Here is a 16,130-nt window from a genome sequence, read left to right on the forward strand (position 1 = left end):
CCAACTTGCAAAAAATGTTTCCATCGGCTCACATACATATCTGTTTATGTCTCCAGCTGGCTGTTGGGATGCCTGTAGCACATTACCCAAGTGATTGCACATTTCCTATTGCAGAACTCTCCCCATATGGCCTCGCGGGATGAGCCCTCCAAGGTGTCCTTGCTCAACATAGCTGTGATATTCTCCCTAACCAGTAATGCAACTTCCTCACCTCTTCTACACACTTCTCTACCTCACCTAAAACATGAAAATGCCATATTAAGCTGTCATTCTTGTCCCTCCACACGAGATTGTTAAGTGGGAGACAGTCTAAGAGAAACGTAGTCAGGCTTCTCACTTCACTTGTTGCTTCCACTGCGAAGATGAATTACATTTGTCTCTTCAGAAATTCAAGTTTTAGAAACAGCCATTGTGCCGTGATCAAAATAGGAATGGGGGTATTACTCTAAGAGACTAGCACCACTTGAGAGCCATTTTTGCTGAGTTTAAACTTCTGTAAAGCCATGAGCATTAACATCTTCAAATCATATCTAAACTGATGATCAAGACTGGTGTTAACTGTATAGTCAACCATGCATGAACTACATGCAGAAGTCAGTAATTCAGCCCAAGTCTGCTCTGACATTCAATGAGATCATGGCTGGCCTGAGTTCCAAATTCCACATTTCCAGCTGCTCCCAATCATCTATCATTCCTATGCCTAACAAGGGACTCTCTACAAGCAAAACTTTTGTTAATTTCATCCACTTCCTTATTGCCTATTCACTTCCCATTCTCATGGTCCAAGAGGACCAACACTATGTAGTTATTTTAAAGGGGTAAAGCATAAAAAAACTCGCTATGTGTTTTATAAACCTGGCTAGAATCTTTCATGTTTGATTTCCTTCCTGAATAACCTTTTTAGTTTAGGGTGTAGGTTTTCTCACTGAGCTGTAAGTTTGATATCCAGACGTTTCATTACCTGGCTAGGTATCATCAGTGGTGACCTCCAATGGAAGTGAAGCTGTTGTCTCCTGCTTTCTATTTATATATGTTTGTCCTGGATGGGGTTCCTGGGGTTTGTGGTGGTGTCATTTTCTGTTCGTTTTCTGAGGGGTTGATAGATGGTATCTAGATCTATGTGTTTGTTTATGGCGTTGTGGTTGGAGTGCCAGGCCTCTAGGAATTCTCTGGCATGTCTTTGCTTAGCCTGTCCCAGGATAGATGTGTTGTCCCAGTCGAAATGGTGGTTTTTTTTCATCCGTGTATAGGGCTACAAGGGAGAGAGGGTCATGTCTTTGTGGCTAGCTGGTGTTCATGTATCCTGGTGGCTCACTTTCTTCCTGTTTGTCCTATGTAGTGTTTGCAGTAGTCCTTGCATGGAATTTTGTAGATGACGTTGCTTTTGTCCATGGGTTGTACTGGGTCTTTTAAGTTTGTTAGATTTTGTTTGAGAGTGCTGGTGGGTTTGTATGCTACTACAGACGACTAAGGCCCCTCGGGAATCCTAGAGTGGGAGGGGGAGTTGAAGTGTTGAGCCACGGGGTGGTTGGGTTGGTTGGTCCGGGTGTCCCAGAGGTGTTCTCTGAAACCTTTTATCTTAGCCTGCTTGGCACACTCTGCTCATTCCTTAAGAGGAGCTCATACCCGAAATGTCGATTCTCCTGCTCCTTGGATGCTGCCTGACCTGCTGCGCTTTTCCAGCAACACATTTTCAGCAATTATTTTTCGGGTCAATTTGACCCTGGCTTCACTGATGCCAGAACAAAGCTTGCAATCTTTATTTCAACAATGTCCAGTCTTTTGGAGTTGCACAATTTCTGAAACAGGTTTGTTGTGAATGGCTTATTCCCTGCATAGAAATGGCAAAGGGTGGTTGGTGTTATCTCCAAGGAATAGAACTCCAATTTCATCCTTTTGGTATCATTCTACTAGTTTATCACTGGATTATCTCCAAGTTCAATATTTCTGTCCTGGGAGACAATCTGTCATCAGAGATCTGACTGCCTTACTGAACCTATACCCTGATCTGATTTCTGGTATTCCTGCACATTTCAATGAACATCCTGACAAACACGCATCACCTTCCAGTTTTTGCAGATTTAGGCATTTTCTATTAAATGAAAAACTAGGACTGTGCAATTACATGTGAAATTAAATTCTTATTTTAACCATTGAAAAAACTTTTCCTCCTTGAATTTCCTATTAGGCAGACTCATACTTATTACAGCTAGTTTTGGTATACAAAAATTGACAGTGCCTCGGTCTACTTGAGCATACCTTTTCATAATTCTGAAGCCCACTACTGGGACCTATCTGGTAACACTCTTACCTGAGAAGTTTAAACTCTACTCTACAGATTAAGTATTAAAATCACAAACTCCAGTGGACCACAGGGGACATACCACCACACTGTCAGGCATGCTGCTTGGATGAAGTATGAAATAAATATCCCACCTGCCTGCTTGGCGGATCAACATGAAAACACTGAACTCACCTGTCTTAAAATGTGACAGCTGAGGTTGCTTTGCCTTGAGCAAGCCTATGACTGCTGGTAATGAAGATGTTATGACTATGTTGCTATTTGCAAGTGCTGTTCCAAATTCTCATTAAATTATGAATGCAGAAAGTCCTTTTCCAGAAAGTTCTGAAAATAACTGTTCACACCAGAACGTTGGAAGAACACAACAAGCCAGGCAGCAAGGACGTGAAGAACTTGACATTTCAGTTGTAAACCTTCTTGCGTCCTGAAGGGTTACACCCGAAACATCCACTTCTCTACCCCCTGATGCTGCCTGGCTTACTATGTTCTTCCAGCCTCCTGCCTGGCTACTTTGGATTTCAACATCTGCAGCTTTTTTTCGTCTCACTTCAGAACGTAGCTCCCAACCATGACGCAATTCTTAGTGCATGTCTCAGTTTGGAAAACTGGGTCACCTACATGGAGTCTAGCATTCTAGCAGACATTTTATTGGCCTTCTGTTCACTGTTGCTTTGCAGTTGAGGCTTGAAGTTGAAGGCTCCCAGGTACATGAGCAACTTCAACATCTAACAGTGTGGCAAAAAGATTGAGCCGTTTAGGCCGACATTCCCTGGAGTTTAGAAGAACAAGAGAAGCGCTAGCTGAAATATAAAAGATGAAGATGATTGATAAAGTGGAAATAGAGCAGATGTTTCCACATGTGAGGCAATCTAGAATGTGGAGTCTAGTTTTAGGCTAAGGGTAACAGATTTAAAAAGAGTGAGTGAGAAATAACCTCTCAAAGGTTCACGTACTTATGTAATTCTCTACCCCAGACTGTGATAGATATTGAGACACTGAAAAACTTAAGATCAATTTTTAATTAATAATGGGTTGAAGGGTTTGGATAGCAGGCAGAAAAGTGAAGTTGAGGCTAAAATGACATCAACCATGATCGTATTCAATGGCTGAGCAGGCTCAAGATGCTGAATTGCCTACTTCTGTTCATGGTTCTTGTTTTTCTTACCTCATTTGCAGACATGTAGTGCAGTTGATTAAAGTCCTCTGAAATGATCCTAACAAGCTGGTTGGTTCAACTGGCAATGGGGGATGAACAATAAGTGCTGGTCTACCCACATTCCATGAATGAATTTAAAAATCCTCATTTCACAATAGTAAAGTAAACCACCATACTGATTCAACGTCTTTTAGTAACATTTTAAATGGTTACCTCTAAAATTTTACGCTTAACAAACTGGAATCAAGCATCAACTTTCGATGTGAAATTTCTCAGTTGCAGGGACTGTGAGAACCAATTTACTAGATGAATTAGTAGTGTGGCGTACAAACAATTCTCATGGATCGAGGTTAAAGCAGTCCCTTTCCTTCTGGACTAGAGTAACTAATCCCTCTCCATAACCAAGCATGGATGGAGCATCATTAGGAATAAGACCACTTTAAAAGAGATAACTTGATAAGTAAAACCTGTGCACTGCTAATATAAAAAACAAACAAGCCAAACCAAAACAAAAACAAAACAACCAACACAATCTCCCCCCACTTTGGTGGTGTCAAGCATTGCCACAAAGAAGCAAATCCTTTCTAACCTCAAAATCTGAGATTCCACACAAAAAAAAAATCACCAGTTGGCTAGTCCCCATTACATTTCCCATCTCATCGATTGAATTCCGGTGTCAATCTATCAGCTGCAGAACCTTTTTTTTTTAAAAAGACGAACTGTTCAACATCCTGAGCCACATTAATAATCAAATCTGGCACAGTTCTGCAAGACAACTTGCACTTGAATGAATCCAGATTCTCTGCAACTGCTGGTTTTACTGCTTGCAATGATGAACTCCTTTACAAACTCTGTTGAACAAAGCCTACATTTAATGTAGTAAGTGAGCTCAGCAACATTATGTTCTCCTTTCTTGGTCTCATGAAGTATGCTTGCCCACATTCTTGCTAATAAGTGCCCTGATTTTACCTTTGTTCCACACTGATGTTTTTCATAATGGAATCTGCTTCTCCACAAATCAGATACGTAAGCTTGCACTTCACCTCAATAAAACATAATTTGTCAATCTTTCATTAAAAACACCACTGTATCCACTTTTGTTTGCAGGAGCCTTTTTTGGTTACTCTGGTAATCTTTCCTAAATAGAATATATTGCTCAATCCTACTTGCCCTTGAAACATGTTACTTTCTCAACCTGCTGTACAACACTGTTAGGGAGAGAGTTAGGAGAACAGGTCTGGGTAGGTTACTCTTCAGAGGGTCGGTATGAACTTGTTGGGCCGAAGGGCCTGTTTACATAGAATCTTTTTTAGTGTGGAGAGATTCTATGATTTTTATGTTTTCATGCTCAATCCTTGATGCGTAGTGCTGTGGAGGTAAAATTCACCTTTGCAGCAAGCGGTTTCGCCCTGAATCTCATCAAGGTCTAATGAGGTTGATTAAATCTAGAACTGGAGAAAGTGAAGACTGCAGATGCTGGAGATCAGAGCTGAAAATGTGTTGCTGGAAAAGCGCAGCAAGTCAGGCAGCATCCAAGGAGCAGGAGAATCGACGTTTCGGGCATGAGCCCTTCTTCAGGAATCATTCCTGAAGAAGGGCTCATGCCCGAAACGTCGATTCTCCTGCTCCTTGGATGCTGCCTGACCTGCTGCGCTTTTCCAAAAACACATTTTTAGCTCTAAATCTAGAATTGGTCAAACTCTGTTCACAGGTCAGAAATTCCCTTTCTACAGGTAGTCAGGGAGTTGGTTTGTGTAAAACATGGGTGTGAAAGCACTGATAATGAAATTCAACCGGATAAGAGTAGTGTGGGAAGAAAGATTCAAGTTGGGGATGAACAGATACTAAGATGGCTGAAGTGCTCTTCACGTAGGAAGAGAACAGTATGCATTCTGAGAAAAGCAGGACAGGAAGGTACCGTAGTGCGAAACTCAAACTTATGTAGTACACAGGCCTAGTCTTGAATATAGGTCTAGTGTTACATATTTAATGTTAACTCAATGCTGTTTATCAGGTATAGTTTGGAACAAGTAGTAAACTGACCTGCAGGGAGGGTTAGCAGCAAACAGTGGGAAATGATAGTAAATGACACGATGATAAAGATAACTTAAAAATGTACAGAGGAACTGAGATGAATACCCACCATTTAATTTTGACAAACCCATTCACAGAATCCCTGCAGTGCAGAAAGAGACCATTCAACCTAACAAGCTTTCACCAACTCTCTGAACAGCATCCAGAGACCATACATCCTCATCTTATCCCTACAACCCTGCATTTCCCATGGCTAATCCACCTATCCTGCACATCCCTAGACATGACTGAGCAATTTAGCACCGCCAAACCACAAACTGCAAACCTTTGGACTGTGGGGAAAAAAGCACAACACCCAGCAGAAACCCACACAGACACACAATGTCCAAACTCCACACACAATTGCCCAAGGTTGGAGTTGAAATTGGGACACTGCCTTTGTGAGGCAGCAGTGCTAACCACGAAGCCACCGTACTGCCCCCATCTTGGGGGAAGGGGTTTGGGGGGGGGGGGGGGGGGTGAGAGGAGGTTGTATATTTCTGCAAACCAGTCCAAAATAATTTTAAAAGGAGGAGGACAACTATGTGTAAAGCAAATTCCAGCAAGAAAGTAAAACTCAGGCTACATAGTACAAACCTGGTCTCTGAACTTAAGTATACTAGACAGTTGCAAGGAGTATTTCAGCAACTCTGAATAACTTCAAACTCTTAAGACAAGTTTGAATATGTCTTAACATTTTTTAACCCTTCCCTATCTGTTTAAAATCCTGAAAAGCTGTCTGAACAATTTTATTGGTTTCCTATTTGAAACTGAACAATTTTATCTGTACTTTACAGCATGAAAAATAATTAATGGGTGATAGATACTTTGGCCAACTTCAATGGACAATGTCCACATGAAGTACAAGCATTATAGATTGAAGTCATTTCTGCATTGATTAATAATGAACAAAATAGCATTTTCAAGGGAAAGCTGGGTGAAAACGGGCTGAAGAGGCAGAATGGCGTACATCAGTCCTAATCTTCCATACAATGTCACATTTGACGTATCTCAAATTACACACAACAGAAAAGTTTGCAATCTGTTGGATCCTCTGCACATTGACTAATTTAGCAACTGAGGTCCATTTATATCCAATGCACTGCTGAATAACTCTAATGGGATTAACAAGTCAGTGCTGCGAACTTAAAAATCTCCAAAACATCCTGTGACCATATCCAACAGGTAGGGTACCCTGTATGCAAACACTTGACACTGCCCCAAATCGTTAGGTCTATCAATTATTCCAAGTTCATACTACAGCTAAATATATCGCTCTGCAAACAGTGCATTCTATACTGGAGAAGCAGAGACTACACCTATTTATTTCTCAGTGCCATAATTTGGAAATTCAAGTACAATAATGGAATTGTGTAAATGCCAGGCGACGCATTGAAGGCAACCAGTTTATTTTTTGTAGATCAAGTCAATTATCAGTTTCATGTCTCACCTTGGCAAAAGATACTAATAAGAGAATATCAAGTAGAGTTACTATGGAATACCACAAATCAGTAAGAAATTAACACAATCAACAAGTGCAGACAGCATAACTGAAGCGTTAAAATTGTAGCTATCACTTATAATGGAATTACTTGTGCAGTCATAGGTTACAGTTCTATTATTTAACGACCACATCCAAATGATGCATTCAATGTATTAACTTGAATATCAAGACTAAGAGGTCTGGGGAAACTGTTCATCCAAACAATTTTGACACGTACAATTCTCAACACGTATTAATCATTTTCATTGCTATGATGTACACACAGATACTGACAAATGGATATTTGCACAATGAACTAATCAGAAAAGCATATGTTGCAAGTTACACAAAGTCGTAAGAATTCAGAGGGAGGGCTCTTGGAGTGCAGCGATTGTGTTCCTTTCTCTACCAGAAAGCCTGGCTTCAGGCTTTCAAACTACTCCAGGTGTGTAATAACATCTATAAACAGGTTGATTACAAAAGTATCTGAAGATATATAGACTTTTATGATGCAGTGGTAGTACCCCTAAATGTTCAAGTCCCACCTGCTCTGGAGGGGTCACAACATCTGAATAGGTTCATCAAAAAAAAAATTCAATGAAAGGGCTCTTAGGGTGCAGTGACATAGCCCCTCACTTTCAGGTAAAGCTTTGGCTCAAGTTCCAACTGTTCCTCAACTGATTACATTGATTTTGTAATCAATCGTCTGAACAGATGGAATATAAAACACTTTGAAACCGTTGCAATTATCCTAGTGCAAAGAATATACTCAAATGATAGCTCAATTGCAATATAGGTAAGAATTCAATGAGGGCTCGTGACACAGTAGCAGTTTCCTACTTATGATCCAGGGAGGCTCAAGTTCAAATCCCACCTGCTCCAGAGTTGTGTAAAAAAATCTCTTAAAAGAATGATTTAAGAGAGGGCATGCTGATCTGACTCCACTATTAATAATTTTAGTGCCTGAGCAAAAGCAAGAAAATGAATTGTGATTTCTGATCTCAATAACTATCAATTGATCCCTGCTGGAAAGTAATTTGGATATTACACTCCACATTCAAAGATCTCACTTTACACATGAATTAAGTTTACCTAGAAAGTGGCCAGAGCAACCACAATACACAAACACAAGGGATAGGGATTGGGATTGAAGTACACAACATAGCCAGTCAAGCTTTCCCTGCCCTTCTACATGATCATAACTTATTTTAGACTAAAATAATGCCACTTTCCCAATCAACTCGTCAAGTCCACCATTTCCAGAGACACCAAAAATTATCAGCCTTAAACACATTCAATAATAGAGCACTCAACTCTCAATTCTAAAGATTCCCAATCCTTTAAATATACAAAGGAATTAATCACCACGTTAGGACTAATCCTTACCTGGAAACTGTGTCCTTGCATTTTAAAAACTTACAGCCAGAGAAAATACCTCTGCATGAATACAGTATCTAGTCCTTCCAGAAACTAAATCCTGATTATACGTAACAGTTAGGGGCATGGACCTCCCGCAGATAACTAAACAGATGCTGCTACAAGCTATATCTTCCATTCACTATCAAGGATTGGATGAGCAGGCCTGACAAGTCAATAGGAAGCAAAAAGGTTGGGTCAGGACAGTATCATGGCTATGTGGGTAACCCATTTGCAGATGACAAAGTGAACATATTTCAAACGAGATCACTTCCCATTCTTCTAGACTGCTGAGAAAACAAGCCCAATTTCTGAGACAACCCACTCATTCCAGGGACAAATCTCATGAACATTCACAGTAGAGTCCAAAGAAATTATATTCTACATTAAATATAGAGAACAAAATTGGCCAATATCCTGGGGTTAAGTCCGCAAATTACTAGATAATTGTAGGAAGGCTTCTTTAAATTCCTGTTCCCCAATCTCCTTGCAATAAAAAAGGTCAACATGCCATTATTTGTCCTCTGAATGCACTTTTACCTTCACTATACGGTTACACGCAAGTCTCAACACCAGTGACGTCGAGCTTTTTACAAGTACTTGTTTTCTACTTTTACAATCAGTGAATTACTTCACAAATTCCCATATTCTATTTCCATCTTTCATCTTGTCACAGCAGAATTATGTTCCAGCAAGGAGTAATGCCTCAGAGGGGATTATAACGTCTTATAGAAATGCTAAGGACCAACTCAGTTCCTTATTTCCTGAAACATTTACACAGTTCACACTTGTACACTTGCAACAAAATCATCAGTTTTCCTACACCACTTGCAGTTTCCAAACAGGGCTTTTAATATTTTACTTAAAGACCCTGGAAATAAACAGCAAAGAATGTAAAACAACGGGCATTTTATTAAAATTTGCAGTGGCCCGAATCTTCCACTTTGAGAATCAGACCAGACATAACTACCACCCACCTACTTACTTCACCGAGCCACCAATCTAGCCATTCATTCAATCATTCGCTAACATTGACTGGAAAACTAAACTTATCCATGGCAGCCAGAGCAACTTTTTTAAAAAGCTCATCTTTCCCCAACTACTTATCAAGGAGTTTTTGTCATGTAGGCTGCATTCTGTTATTCTGGGAGAGTAAGTTTCTGAAGACTTGGTAAAAAAAAACACGAAGCAGCACCAACTTGGAGCAACCTTTCAGCAGAGTGGCAACTGAAGCCAAACCTCAAAATTTTCATTGTAACATTCTAATTACTAATCATCCTGCTTTTCATGACTAAAATTTGTTTACCAACTCAAGCACAGGCTTTAATCCAAGAATAATCACCTCTAGATTGAGAGATTGTAAAAGAAGTTAAACTCAAAATAGATCTAAGGACTCAAACACATGCATCTTTGATTGAGAAATTACAAGCTCCATTTATACAATCTATACAATAATCGAAAATCTCCACATGCATGACTGTAGCCAGTTTGTGTATCAGGGAAATGAAACTTTAGTTGCGTGTTGCATTATGAACTGAAATAAGACTGGCTGCTTTGAAACAAGCCCCAACTGCAAGGACAGAGATGTGATTCACTAAACTACCTTGTTTCTAGCTAATTTTCAACCTGACTGGAGCTCACCAATAGCCTGACAATTCATGGTACTTCCTTTGCATCATTCTTGAGCTTCCACTTCTTCAGAACGTGGCAGTTTACTTCATATTTTTTCTTATATCAAATGAAGACTATTGATCTGTCTTAATGAGTCACAGGTCATTTAAAGGTTAGTTATTATGATGTGGCTCTTTTCACTGGTCACATAGCTACCGATTATTGAGTCATCTGGTGGCAATGATCTAACCTACTGCAGGTCTTCGACTCTAGTTGCAATTACAGGGTACCTGCTTGTCCAGAAGAGGCAAGTAAGACTTGCTGTTCAAATTGACAAGATTCACTACACATCAAATGATGGACATTCCTGATGTAATCATAGATAATGGCTCGGGGCTCTGCAAATCCGGGTTGGTTGGCGACAGCATTCCAACTTCAGTCATACCATCCATTGTAGGTACCTTCAAAGTCAAGGGGAGCACACGCGAAACATCCCATACAGAAATGTATTTTGGAAAAAAGGCTCTAGCTAAAAGAGGTAGTGGGTGCTTAAAATATCCTATTGAGCGTGGTACAGTAACCTCCTGGGAACTTCTGGAAAAGCTTTGGAAGCATGTTTATACCTCTGAACTTCATATCAAATCAAAAGAGAGGCCAGTTTTGATAACTGCTGCTCCACTGACTTCCTTCATTAACAGAGAAAGGATGGCTGAAATTATGTTTGAATGTTTTAATGTACCAGCTATGTACGTGGCTATTCCTGCAACTCTGGCACTCTATGCATCAGGACGGACTAGGGGAATAGTCCTTGATAGTGGCTTTGGATTAACTGATGCTGTACCTATTTATGAAGGCTACTACCTGCCCGATGCTGTCAAAAGACTTAAACTTGCTGGAAATGACATCACTGAAAACGTGAGGAAACTTCTACTGGAAAATGGTCATAACATCCCAAATACAATTCCTAAGGAGACCTTTGAGAACATCAAAGAAACATTATGTTATGTTGCTCTTGATCCTCAGTTGGACAGCAAAAGTCAAATAGATGACCTTCAACAGGAATATACACTCCCCGATGGGAATCTGATCACACTCCAAAAAGAACTCTTCCAAGCGCCAGAACTACTCTTCACAACTTCCATTGTAGGTTTGGAAGAACCTGGAATTCATAAGTTGATCTATGATAGTATTTCAAAATGTGACAGAAGCTTGAGGAAAGATCTCTTTAGCAACATATTACTATCTGGTGGTTCTACTCTTTTCCTGGGTCTAGAAGAAAGATTGCTGAAGGAGATTAAATTCCAAGTCCCCAGTGGATTACAAATTAAAGTCATTGCACCACCAAAGAGGAATAATTCTGTTTGGATGGGTGCCTCAATTTTAACTAGCTTGACAGCATTTAAGGATATGTGGGTTACTAGCAAAGATTACAGAGATTATGGGCCAGCCATCATTAACAAGAGATGTTTTTAGGAATTAACCAATGAGACTGTTTAATTTTGACTGCACAAGTTCAAATACCTTAATAAATACTCCAAATTTCATACTAATTTTGTTTGATGGTCAATCATGAGGAACTTTGTTGATTTGAGCATAATCTGATGACTGCACTTGTAGTTTATCAAATTTCCATAAGAGATCAACAACTCCAGTGCAAGAACTTTACAAACTAGATGATATCACACTGGACTGGTTGCAAACTGAATCAGTGCAAGACTGCCCTTTGCAAAAAACTTTCACATCCCTCTGGAATTAATTAGATTGGATTCCCTACAGTGTGGAAGCAGGCCCTTCAGGCCCAACAAGTCCACACCGGCCCCCTGAAGAGCAACTCACCCAGACCCATTCCCCTACATTTACCCCTAACTAATGCACCTAACACTATGGGCAATTTAGCATGTCCAATTCACCTGACCTGCACAACTTTGGACTGTGGGAGGAAACCGGAGCACCCAGAGGAAACCCACGCAGACACGGGGAGAATGTGCAAACTCCACACAGACAGTTGCCAGAGGTGAGAATTAAACCCAGGTCCCTGGCACTGAGGCAGCAGTGCTAACCACTGCTCCACCGTGCTGCCCCCTTGACTCAGATTCACACTGCCAGTTCAACATCACAATGTAGTTTAAGTAATTTCATACTAATGAAATTCCATTACATTTTGAGTTTAGGCACTTGTTTATAAATATTAAAATTAGTACTACTGGAAGAAAAATTCAGACTGTAGATCAATTTCAATATTGGTTTAACAAATTAGAAAAAACAAAACAAGAGTGTTTTCTCCTTATTTACCCGTTTAAACAAAAACAGATATACAAATAATTACATTTAATTACATGAAGTACAAAAACATTTCTGGCCTAAATTTTCTCATAAGTGTGAGCAGAGGAAAAAGAAACTCATCGAGTTTCACCACACAAACATGGTGCAGCAGCAAGCCATTCACTCCTTTGGGTCTGCTCGGTCACTCAATAGAATCACAACTGATCTCACTGTAACATCTAATCTGCATTGCCACCTACCCTGATAAGCTTTCATCACTTCTTCAAAAAAAATTACCTACTTTTCTGCCCAAAGACAGGACATCGCTTCCACCATCTTTTCAGAAAGAATATTTCAGAGGGACAACTCTCAAAATAATTGCCTCATCTGCTTCAAATGGGTGACCCCTCCAGTTCTACATGAGATTCCAAGAGTGCCTTGGGAGCCAATGTTTGCATTAGTTCTGAACTCTGATCGATACAAGCCTGTCCATCTTTTCTTCGCAAGACAGCCCTTTATTCCAGATATTCATCTAGTCTGCCTGCACTGAACTACTTGAAATGTACTCAAATTCTCTCTTAAATACATTGGCTAATACTGAGCAATACTCCAGATGCAGTCTCACCAATGTCCCATATAAATGGAGCATAACCTATTTACATTCGTCATCAGTTCCTCTCATAATCACCTTTTGCGATTTGTCCACAAGGACACTGGGAACCTCTGCACCACAGAGCTCAGCAATCACTAATTGTTCAGATAATATGCTGTCTTTTACTCTTCCTGCCAAAATAGCCAATTGCACATTTTCTTGCATTACACACCATTTGCCAAACATTTGCAGAGTCACAATCTATTTTTATAGAAAACCTTTGAGATGAGACCTACCAAATGATACATCATGTGAAATTTTGGGTTAGACTGGTATCAGCTGAACCGAATAGCTTTTTTCAATGAACTAAATTCTGTAGCTTGCGGAACCAGTTCCATCAAGTGTGAGCTGAAATGCTCAAACATGTCATAGCTTTGGCGTCATATTTAAACTGTTGGAGTTGGTAGCTGTGAAAGCAGCAGCCTCTAACATGAATTTGCTTTACCAAACCAAACAGAGTCAGGATAGATCCAACAATTTCCATACCAGTCTTTGAAAAGCCTTTGCACTAAGTAAACATTTTCTCAAAAGTTGGAAAAACTGAGCCCCAAGCCAGACATCGAGGAGAAAGTGAGTTCTGCAGATGCTGGAGATCAGAGCTGAAAATGTGTTGCTGGAAAAGCGCAGGTCAGGCAGCATCCAGGGAACAGGAGAATCGACGTTTCGGGCATAAGCCCTTCCTTCTTCAGGAAGGGCTTATGCCCAAAACGTCGATTCTCCTGTTCCCTGGATGCGGCCTGACCTGCTGCACTTTTCCAGCAACACATTTTCATCCCCAAGCCAGACATATCACTGTACAGGGCATTAGGTTGAACACAATTAAAGCCTCAGAAGGTTTCCTGAATCTAGAGGTGTAAGAGGCAAACAAAGCTGGCATCTGTTTTATAGCTCCCAATTGCTGGAACAGATCACTAACCAGACACTGGTGGTTATACAGCTTTATGGAACATAGGTGGCCAGAAGACTTGGCTGTTCTTATCAACTGCAATAGGCACTCTGAAAAGATTCACACACTGATAATCAATCTACTTAGATTTTAGAGTTACAGAAGGTGCATTCTTAACTTCCTAGATTGTGTCTCAAGCTTCTGGCACACAGGTAGAAATGTTACCCACTGTCCCACAAGACTACCTCAATAATGCAACCTGTCTGGAACATTGACCATTTGTAACAGCACTAGCATTTATACAATATCTTGAATATAGCAAACTATTCCATGGTACACCACAGCAGTTTTAATGAATATTTGACACTGAGGCACAAAATCTCAGGACAGATTAGCAAGAAGTTTTGTCAAAGAGATGGGCTTCAAGCAACATCGAGACAGGTCAAAAAACAGAAACTGAAGGAATGCCAAAACTTATCACTGAAAGCCTGGACTTCAATTGTGGAATGTTTAAAACTTTGAATGCAAAACATGCCAGAATTAGAGGCAACCAGATATTTCAGACTTGTGGGGTGAAAAGACAAAGGTCATGCAGCAATCAGAAAATAAGGCTGATAAATTAAGAAGGAACTAAAATACGGTGCACAAAGTCATGGGTGAACTGAATTTGGCGTATGTTGAGATATTTTTGGATCAGTTAAAGTTTATCTTCTGAGGGAAAGATGGAATGCCAGCCAGGATAGCACAGAAATATTCTTATTTCAAGGCAAAACACAGATATGGCCAGCTACAAAATAGTGTGGATTTGTTGTAGTCAGATCAGGTTACAAACTGTGATAGTCAGCTTTGGTGATGGGATGGATATGATTTAAAGCTTATCAGGTCTAAAGAGAATGCATGCTAACTCCAAGCCACATTCAGTACAGGAGTGCAAATACACACAGTACCCAGTCAGTGACGTTATTCTGTCCTATTCCTTCAAATGTTTTGGGCTTATGCAGTGTTGCTTTTTTTTCTAACTGGCAGAGCATTTCCTATGTGTCAGGAGACAGAACATGGTAACAACAACAAGCTTGCAAAGTCTTGTTCAGGTTCCGGAAATTGCAGGGTACAGACACTGCCAGGTACAGAATTTGTGATAAAAATAATGACCAAGGGTCTTCAAAATATTAAAAGAAATTTCTGTTCAGCCAGCACAGGATAATTATTGAATAAAGAGGTTTCTTTGACAGAAATATAAAGTTAACCACCTTTTGATCTACTACATACAATTCTGATCTTAAACCAACTCATCAGTGCTTTTAAGTGTACTTTGAACAGATGCTCACCTTTAAAATATTTGCCTGACGATGGCTGTGACGCTTAACATGACATCTATCCAAGTGCATGAGTAAAATGGCAACAAGCACGAGCACTGGAAAAGTGATCTAAAATACAATTTTTTTTCTTAAACCATTAACAGCTGAAATATAAACATTCATGAAAATATTTAGAAAAATTAGTTGGTGGATACTTTTTTTAATTATTAACCTATTTTTCAAAGCCTGTTCAGAGATGTTATTATACACCTCTGGAGAAAATGGGACTTGAACCAAGGGCAGGTCTACTACCACTAGGACATTTCATGATTATATGAAATTCATATTTAACATTGCAGCAGCTTTTATACAGGAAAGCAGCAAAATTCACTGACCGCAAGAGGCAGCCACCTTCAATTACATAGTAAAGCATATGGTTACAGAAAGGATCATTTGCCCAACAAGGCTATTCCTGTGACAGTTTCCAAGTTTTTTAATTCACCAATGGGATGTTGGCATTACTGGCTGAGTCAATGTTTAGCACCAATCCCTAACTGCCCTGGAATTGAGTGGCTTGCTCAAGTAAGAATGACAGATTTCAATCCCTTAAGGACAGTGTCATAGAGCCATACAACACGGACATGGACCCTATGGTCCAACTCATTCATGCCAACCAGAGAGCCTAACCTAATATAGTTCTATTTCCAGCACTTGGCCCATATTCCTCTGAACCCTTCATATACCCATCCAGGTGCCTTTTAAATGTTGCAATTGTACCAGCCTCCACCACTTCCTCTGGCAGCTCATTCCATACATGCACCACCATCTGCATGAAAAAGCTGTCCCTCAGCTCAGTTTTAAATCTTTCCCCTCTCACCTTAAAGCTCTATATTCTCGCTTTGGACTCCCCCAACTCAGCAGAAAAAACAACCTTGGCTATCCGTGACCTTCATGATTCTATAGACTGGTATAAGATCACCCCTCAGCCTCC

The 16,130-nt window shown here is 40.1% G+C and overlaps 2 protein-coding genes across 4 annotated transcripts in view; one reads left to right on the plus strand and one right to left on the minus strand.

Annotated features, from left to right (window-relative positions):
* The window catches only part of kiaa0232 (KIAA0232 ortholog), a 126,707-nt gene that overhangs the window by 97,689 nt on the left and 12,888 nt on the right, over positions 1-16,130 (minus strand). The gene's annotated exons all lie outside the window — the stretch shown is intronic.
* LOC122539407 (actin-3-like) lies at positions 10,396-11,514 on the plus strand. The gene has a single exon (XM_043674214.1). It carries the CDS (start codon positions 10,396-10,398, stop codon positions 11,512-11,514), a length of 1,119 nt encoding a protein of 372 aa, XP_043530149.1.

This window comes from Chiloscyllium plagiosum, chromosome 32 (genome assembly GCF_004010195.1).
Source record: "Chiloscyllium plagiosum isolate BGI_BamShark_2017 chromosome 32, ASM401019v2, whole genome shotgun sequence".
Taxonomy (NCBI): Eukaryota; Metazoa; Chordata; class Chondrichthyes; order Orectolobiformes; family Hemiscylliidae; genus Chiloscyllium; species Chiloscyllium plagiosum.